Genomic DNA, 8,698 nt, shown 5'->3' on the forward strand with positions numbered 1-8,698 from the left:
AAGTGAAAAGGTCCAACAGACCAGCCACTTCCATTTCAGTAAGGAAAGAAGACATCACAACCACCTCCACCACCCCATGTCTTTCCCCAGAAGATTGCAAGAACCACCTGGATTAGCTATCTAGTCTGCGCCCTGTTCTCCACAGTGCCCAACAAAATGCTCCTGGTAAGCCCACAACCAAGGCATAAAGACCATAGCTCTCTTTTGTTTGTCCCCAGGCAACTGACACTCTGAAGTACAGTACATTGCCTCTGAACCTGGACTCTTAATTGAAACTAAAATGGCTAACAGCCACTGCTAGACCTTCATTAACTTATCTAACTCCCTTTTCAAATTATCTAAGCTGGTGGCTGTCAGCACATCTTGTGGCAATGAGTGCCACAAGTTAATTGCACACTGTGTGACATAATGTTTTTATGTGTCTGGCTGACCCTCCTGCCAATCTATTTCATTGATCAAAGCTAGTGCCATGAGAAAGAGGTAAAAAAAATTTCTCTCTCACTTTTCTCCACACCATTCCCAATGTTCTGAACCTATACTGTGTCCCCCTTCCCCATATCCACCCTTTTTCTCAGTTAAACGGATCCCAAAACTTTCCTCATGGGGCAGGTGCTCCATTCTTGGGTTGTCCTTTTTCCATGCACCCAAAAGACTCACCCTTCTGAGGTCTCCTCCCTGACAGTACTCCATAGCCAGCAGTGGCAAGTCATTTGGGGCAAGATTCTGCATTCCTTCTGGAACATCTCGGGCAGCCACCACATTGGGGTGATTTAGTCTGAAGAAAAAGAAGAGCGAAGAAGATCCAGCAGCATGCAAGTGGCACCTCCCCCACCACTTCAGAGCCATTCTGGGTAGGGGGAGCAAAATGGAGGCAAATGCCTGGCTTCAGAGGGGAAGGGGTCACTTGCATGCCACAGTAAGACACCCTGCAAAACTTAGTGCTTTGCACCCCCTCTAGCTATGTCACTGCTTCTGAGTCCCTATTTCACATGCTAGTCCCCATTTCACATGCCATGCACCATGCTAGCTACTGAAATGGGTTGAGCTGTTCAGAAATAAGCACAGCACAAGCGCAGTTTTTAAAAAAGCAAAATCTATTACAGTTTACTGACACATATCCTGCCATAGGGGCCAGTACTACTGCAGAGTGCACTGTGTAGGAGAGGAAGTTCATACTATCTGACATGAGAATTGGGCTGTTTGGGACTGGCCTATCCATGAGACCAACTGAGGAGGTTGCCTCAGGCAGCAGGCTTGCAAAGGTCAACCAGAGCCATTCTGGTTGGAGGGAGCAAAACGGAGGTGAACACCTGGCTCTGAAGAGGAGGGGCTGCTTGCACAGTGTGGTACAGCTCCCTGCAAAACTTAGTGCTCTAGCTATGCCGCTGCATGAGGGCTCACTGCTCTGTCCCAGGGGCTCCCAAACTTTTTAGCACCAGGATGCTCAAAAGTGCTCCATCGGGACTCACCTAGCTTTATGGGACAAAAAAAGTTTCACTTGACCAGCTGCTCAAGCCTTTGTTTTTATACTTTTTACAATGGGGGGGGGGGGAGGTTTGCCTTCTGGAGTGTTTATTGAGCTCCCTGTTCATTGAATTGGGACCATGCTGGTGGCTGTCAATAAGAGCCAAGACATGGCTATTTACTTGTGAGTAAACACACCTATGGCTCAGTTTCCCTTTCCATCATGCTCAACACATTTTTCCTTGTCAGCTTGTAGGGCAACTAAAACTGGGTTGTGACCCACTGATTTGAACACCACTGCTCTGCCCGAAAGCAAACTTCTTTGCAGGAGGAAACTTCTGCTTGCAGGAGCACTTTTCCACCTAGTTGTCTTGTCGGATGCCCTCTCCAAGAGAGATCACCTGCTGGTTAAGAACCTGCCAAAGTCCCTAGACTTCCCTAACTTACCGTTTCATGATCTGTATTTCCAAACACCATCTATCTCTGTTGCGGGGACTCAGTTCCTGGCGACACTGCTTGATGGCAATTTGCTCACCAGTTTCCTGTTAATTAAACAAAAAGGGGGGAGCCCCCAGCAGTGTAAACACAAGCAAGTGCATAATCATCAAACCAGTGACGCAGCTAGGAGGGGGTGCAGAGCACTAAGTTTTGCAGGCACCTGAATGCACTGTCCAAAGCCCCTCCCCTTTGGAGCCATTCCAGGCAGTGGGAGCAAAATGGAGGGAGGGGCCCCCAAAGGGGAGGGGCATCTTGCAGGGTGCATTCAGATGCCTACAAAACTTAGTGCTCTGCACCACCTCTAGCTATGCCACTGCATCAAGCTCTTAGCAAATCTCATGGGGTCTTTGTATTCCTTCAGATGGCAGGAATTTGTGGGGAACCCACTTGTAGACAGTGCTGTGACTCGCACATGTTTGACTTGCCTTACAAATTGCTTTCTTCTCTGGTTTGGAAAGGTGGCATTCAAAAACTGCTTCCAAATTAATAATAAACCTTATTTATTAATTATTTTCCAGTGACTCCAGCTTAACTTTCAGCACACAATGCCCAGGGTAACGACTGTGAAAATCAAGAGAATTCAGAAACTGAGGGCTCCATCCTATGCAAATCTCCAGTGCTGATGCAACCACAGTACATCTCCGTGGTAAGGGAACCAATGTTCCCTTGGTGCACTTACCTTGTTCCCTTACCTTGAGGAGGCCTCTGTGACTGATCCCCCACTGCAGAATGCTAAGCAAGCCCCAATGGCACAGCTGCATCAGCACTGGAAAGTTGGACAGGATTGAGCCCTGAGTCTCTGGTAAGTGTATCAGTGGTATGTACAAAAGGTGTTCTGGTGCTGCTTAATTGAAGAGCTAAGCTAGGTTTGAAGCAGCCCTGAAGACTAGATAGTGCAAAGGCACAATGCAAATTCATTAAAACAATTGGTTTCTCTTACCTCCCCCCCCAAAAAAAATTCTCCCCTGTGGATTTTCTGTTGCTTAGCAGAGCTCTTTTCCTGAATTATAAACTATTCATCTAAAAACACTGTGTTTGCAGTCCCATTGGGTTCCTCTCTGATATTAAAAACTACTCCCTCCCTTCTGGCTTTTCACTGAGAGCTCAAAACATATCTGTTTCAACTGCCATTTGGTTGATGGGTGGCTGTTTGCCCTCTGTGCCCCAGCAGGGTGGCTTGACTGCTTCCCTGGACTTACTGTGTCATCATCCCCATGGCTGGATGATGTGTGTTTTTTGGCTTTTGCTCTGTTCTTGTTTTGCTTTTAATGTGTTTAATGTTTTACGAATTACTGTTACAATTAATGCTTTAATGCAGTTGTTCCCAAACATTTTAGCACTGGGACCCACTTTTAAAAATGACATTCTATCAGGACCCACCTAGCATTATGAGACTTTTTTCAAAGGAGATCTATTGTAGAAAGAAATATATTTACAAAAAAATAATAACCAGGACAAAAGATGCTCCAACATGTATCTCCCTCTATTTACATATGCTTGCAAACTGCAGGTGCTGAGCTCTTTGCAAGGGAATTAGCAGCTATCTGATTTTTGAATAGCCTCAGGGCTTGAGGCAGTTAGTTATCTGAACTTTTCATTGGAGGCTCTGCTTGGTTGTTACAGGACCCACCAAAAATTGGGTCACGGCCCACAATTTGGGAACCTGTTTTAATGCTTTTAAAAAAACTTATTGTTGTGACACATTGTACATTTATTATGGAGCTCTGTAGGCCACCTTGGGCATCTGCTTTGGCATGGGAAAGACAGGATACGCATCAGGGACGCATGGCGGGTGGGGAAGCAGAGCGGCCTCACCTCACAGGGCAGCAGCACTTTCTTGAAGGACTCCAGAGGGAAGGCTCTGCCTCACCTGCCTGCCCACCCAAAAATACGTCCCTGATGTGTATCCCGTTTTTCCCATGCCGAAGCAGATGCCCCACCTGCTTCCCTCCCCACCCACCACACATCCCTGCTGCTCTATGTCCTCATGATCCTTGCAGTCCTCCTGGCAGCACTTTTTCAAAAGACTCCAGTGGGGAGGCTCTGCCACCCTCTGCACATCACTGATATCAGAGTGTGTGTGGAGATATATATATATATATATATATATATATATATATATATATATATGTGTGTGTGTGTGTGTGTGTGTGTGTGTGTGTATAGGGGACATATATGTGTGTGTGGATATATATATATCCATATATGTGTGTGTGGACATATATGTGGGTGTGGATATATATATATATATATATATATATATATATATATATATATATAGGGGACATATATGTGTGTGTGTGTGTGTATATACACATGTGTGAGTGTGTGTGGGGTGATTATAAATACATATCAAAGCCTCTGTGGGCTGGGCTAGTTCAGAGGGCAGGCGAACTAAGGAAGCCACACAGCGACAGGCCTTCGTATTAGCAGCAATACGGTACCCTTCATTTCCTGTTCAGGGAAAGAGTTCCTACGCGCGCTTCACAGGACTTACGGTAGCACTTTGGAACTTTCCACTGCAGGCGACGGGGGTCGTCGCTTCCTGAGGCCTCCCCCCGCCCCAGCCTCCCCCCGAAGCGGGGCCCTGACGCTGCCTCACGCCCGAGGAAGCCCCGCCCTCTTTCCCCGCGGCCAGAATGGAACAGTCCGGCGCCCCACGAGCGGCGCGCGCCCCCCGCGCACCCACCCGGTTGTGCCAGCGGATGACGTTGCCGAAGCCGCCGGTGCCGAGGCGCTCCTTCATCTCCCAGGGGCCGCAGCTGCTCAGGGACTGCAGGGGCGGCGGGGCGGGAGGCTGCGGCGCCATCGCGGCGGGGCGGGCTGTCCGCGCTCCTCGGTGTGGGAGGTGGGCGTGGCCGGGAGGGGCTCCGCCCCCGAAGGGCGGGTCCGGCCCTGCTCTGAGCAGAGTCCGCCCCGAGGAGCCTCCAGTTCAGTGTCGCCGCTGGCTGGCTGGCGCAGTTCTCTGGCTTTAGGCCGGGCCGAGCCTTGGCTGCAGCTGCTCCCAGGCCCTTCCCTCCTGCCCGCTGGCCGCCCAGTGGTCTGGACGGGCCGCTTTGGCCTGACCCAGCAGGGCTTCTTCAGGTCCCTGTGCAGTGGGGCAGCCGGAGTGCTGCAGGGAGCCTCACTGCAGCTGCGGGCGGCCCTCCCCCCCGGGAGCCAGGCACTCCCCTCCACTTTGCCCCCACTCAGAATGGCTGGGGGGGGGGAAGGAAGCCTCTCGCATACTGCAGAACCTGTGCTCTGCCCCAGCTGCACTTCCGCACAGCCAGTTCACTGCACAGCCCATGCCGACAGGCTTGGCCTCTGATGCGGCCCACGGAGAGCTGGCAGACCTGCTCGTGTCCCACACGGCTTCTGGTGGTCTGTGCTGGACCAAGGGGGCCTGTCTGCATTCTGGCCTGTGGAGAACTGGCAGACATGTTTGTGTTCCCATCAGAACAGCCCCACTGCATCAGGCCCAAGGCCCACCTAGTCCAGCTTCCTGCATCTCACAGCGGCCCACCAATGCCCCAGGGAGCACACAAGACGGCAAGAGACCTGTATCCTGGTGCCCTCCCCTGCCTTCTGTGTGGCCTACCTTCTGTGTGGGCCTTCTGATGGCCCACAGCTCTCTGCGTGTCTCCAGTTCTGTCTGCATGGAGTTCAGAGAGAGGAACGGGAGTCATTTCAGAAAGAAAGGAAGGGGGTGCCTGGAACGGACCTCTTCTAGACTCTGCACAGGGAGGCAGTACGGAGGAGCCCCAAATGGGGAACCAGCTGTAGCCAAAGTGGCTGATGGAGTGGGGAAGCAGCCAGATGGGCACCCAGCTGGCCAACAGTTGCTGCTTCTTGCACAGAGCCCACCTGCCCACAGTGGCACCTGCTCCGCACCTGCTGTGATCACTCCTCCTCCTCTATAGCAGTGGTTCTCAAACATTTTAGCATCAGGACCCACTTTTCAGAATGACAGTATGTCAAGACCCACCGAAAGTGATGTCATTAACTGGGTAGTTACGAGGCTGGAAGTGACATCATCAATTTAGGCCGCAATCCTAACCAATTTTCCAGCACTGACATAAGGACAATGCAACTCCAAGGTAAGGGAACAAACATTGTCTTACCTTGAGGAGACCTCCGTGACTGCCCCCCAACTGCAGGATGCAGCATATGCCCCACTGGTACAGCTATGGCAGTGCTGGAAAGGATTGTGCCCTAAGGCTTCAAACCTAAACTGCGATCAGCTGGAAACTGTGGACACCTGTTGGCCTCTGTATGAATCACCACTGAGTGGACACTCCAGAGCATGAGTTCCCAAACTTTTTCAACTGGTGGCTCCCTTGACCACGACTCCCCATTAGGGCTACAATCCCATGAAATGACAGAGGTACAGACGTGTTGTCTTTCCATTTTTTATTTCTTGCTCCAATGTTGTATGAATTGCTCCTTTTGATTCCACCAGATAACAGCTATTAAACTGTCAACTCTGGAACCATTTTGGAGCCACAGCAAAGAAGGAAAAACATGGAGAGTTATCTCTCAGAATGGTCTGTACAAGGCTGCTTCCCTCTCCTTATAGTCTACGTGGCTGTAAAGTTAAGCAAGTCTGGATGTTTTAAACTTTAGATGTTTTGAAAGCTGCAAAATTTATGAAGCATTTAAATATATTTATTCACCATGAAGATTAATAAACTTACATTTTAATCCACTGGACTCTGAGTTTACCTGGTAAATAAATTATAGAGCTTAAAAATGTCTTATTTACCTTTTATCTTAATTGTGATGCAAAAAGGAGCTCAGCCAACATATTTCTGAGAGTCGCACATTATATGTCAAAAGAGTTCGATGTGGCTCAGTTTGTGGATGAGCTGCGGGTTGGCCAACCCTGTTATAGAACATGATTTATTTTGTGGATTCACTTCTAAGCTGCCCTTCAGCATCAGGCTCCCAGCGTGGCAGTTGCCTTCACACCCCGGGGAACTATCAGAAACAGGATGCTGGACTAAACGGGCCTTTGCTGCCATCTTGCAAGGAGCCTCGTGTAAAATCTGCATTCTGTCCCTCATCAGTTAACTGTCATGATGCAGTCAGTTCTGGAGCAAGAGTGCTCAGGGCCTCTGGGCACTGACCCCCCCCCCAATTCACTCTTGGATGGTGCACTCTACCACTAGGTGGGCCCCCTGATGGGCAAGAGTTTCAGACTGCCTGCTGATGCCATCCAGGCATGCAGTTTGGGGATAAATATTCCACCTGTGAGGAGTGGTTAAAAGGGCTTAATATGTTTAGCCTGGAGCAGAGAAGGCTACTGGGAGACACAATGGCTGTCTTCAAACATCAGGAGGGCTGTCTCATAGAAGAGGGGAAAGACTTGCTCTCTATGGCTCCTGAGGGCATGACTATCAGCTCAACCTTAAGCGAGGCTGCTACCATTGGAACTAATGTTCCTGTGGTGTGGTGGGACATGCTTTCCAGCCCTTACAAATAGAGATCTGGAAGCATGCATAGCTGTGCACTTCCAGACTGATGTGAGGAGTGCAACAGACGCATTGTGTGGCAGTGGTGGGAAGAAGTCCCGCTGGTGTTAATGAGTGGGTGGAGGGGTAGACAGGCAGAATGGTGGGAGGTCTGGAGGTGTGTTGGATATGGGAAAGGGCGGCAAGATCTGCAGGCAACTTGCTATCCTCTCTGGAGTGAGCCAGTGCACCCCCTTTGCCTAAAGAGCTGGTGCAGATCCAAAGAGAACCATTGGTATTTGAGAGGGTTATGGGGGGGGGGTAAGGGAAATTATTTTCTCTTTCCCCTCCCAAGCTTCTCAATCCCTCCTCCCACCATGTGGGAAAAAGTATAGGATTGGACTGTGGAACCAATGGGTTGAAACTACAGGGAAGTAGATTCAGACTAGTCAGGCTTATGAATGTCCTAACTGAGAGCTGTGCAGCACTGGAACAGTCTTCCTCGTGCATTGAAGGACTCTCCCGCATTGGAAGTTTTAAAACAGAGGCTGGATTTGTAGCCATTGCCTGTACTTTGTGGAGTGTTGAACTAGATTATCTCCAAGGTCTCTTCCAACTCTGAGGCAGCAATCCTATATATGCACACTTACCTGAGAGTAGGTCCCGTTGCACTCAGTGAGTAGACAAACATGGGATTGGGCTGGAACTGTCTGTGGTTGTGTTGGCACAAAAAGAGCTGCTTCTCCGCTGGAAAGCTATGCTAAGGTCCAGCCACAGGAGGGCAGCAAAGTCCTGTATCTTTTATAAGGCCTGTCATATCTGAAAGTCTTTGGACTTTTAGTATTGGGTTCTCCTCCCATCCTGGAGAATTGAACCTAGTACCAAAGAGTTATTGTCATCTGTGGTGTGAACAATTCCCTCCTTTCTGTTTTCTGACCCATGTCAAATGGTTCTTGTTCTGCTTCCCCACCCTGTTGGACCGGAAATAATTCTGGGACAAATAAACCAATTTCTATAATTTGTATACAATGGGCAAGGATGAGTAGGGCTGTGTCGAACTACCTGACTCTCAGAAGCCATTGTCTGTCCCCAGCCTGCAAGGAGAATCCCGTGAAATGAAAACATCATAATGTTACGGAGTTAAAGAATTAATTTGTTGGCTCAAAAGTTATTTTATTTTTCCTTTTTTATAATAACTTTTTCAAAAGTTATTTAATTTTTGCTTTTTATTTGAATGAATGAATGAATAAACCTTTATTAGGCATAGATAGAGAAATCATAAAAGCAAACATAATTAGTCCTAA

At 49.0% G+C, this 8,698-nt stretch overlaps 1 protein-coding gene across 1 annotated transcript in view; it reads right to left on the minus strand.

The window, feature by feature from the left end:
* IKBKB (inhibitor of nuclear factor kappa B kinase subunit beta) overlaps nucleotides 1-4,811 on the minus strand; it is a 32,445-nt gene extending 27,634 nt beyond the window's left edge. Inside the window, exons 1-3 of the mRNA XM_066639230.1 lie at nucleotides 4,652-4,811; nucleotides 1,912-2,006; nucleotides 658-775 (exon numbers count right to left, since the gene is read on the minus strand). Of these exons, the coding sequence (XP_066495327.1) occupies nucleotides 658-775; nucleotides 1,912-2,006; nucleotides 4,652-4,771 (333 nt within the window). The 5' untranslated portion in view covers nucleotides 4,772-4,811. The remainder of the gene's footprint in view (nucleotides 1-657; nucleotides 776-1,911; nucleotides 2,007-4,651) is intronic.
* Between the last annotated feature and the right edge of the window lie 3,887 nt (nucleotides 4,812-8,698).

The sequence above is a fragment of the Tiliqua scincoides genome, chromosome 11 (assembly GCF_035046505.1).
Source record: "Tiliqua scincoides isolate rTilSci1 chromosome 11, rTilSci1.hap2, whole genome shotgun sequence".
Classification (NCBI taxonomy): domain Eukaryota; kingdom Metazoa; phylum Chordata; class Lepidosauria; order Squamata; family Scincidae; genus Tiliqua; species Tiliqua scincoides.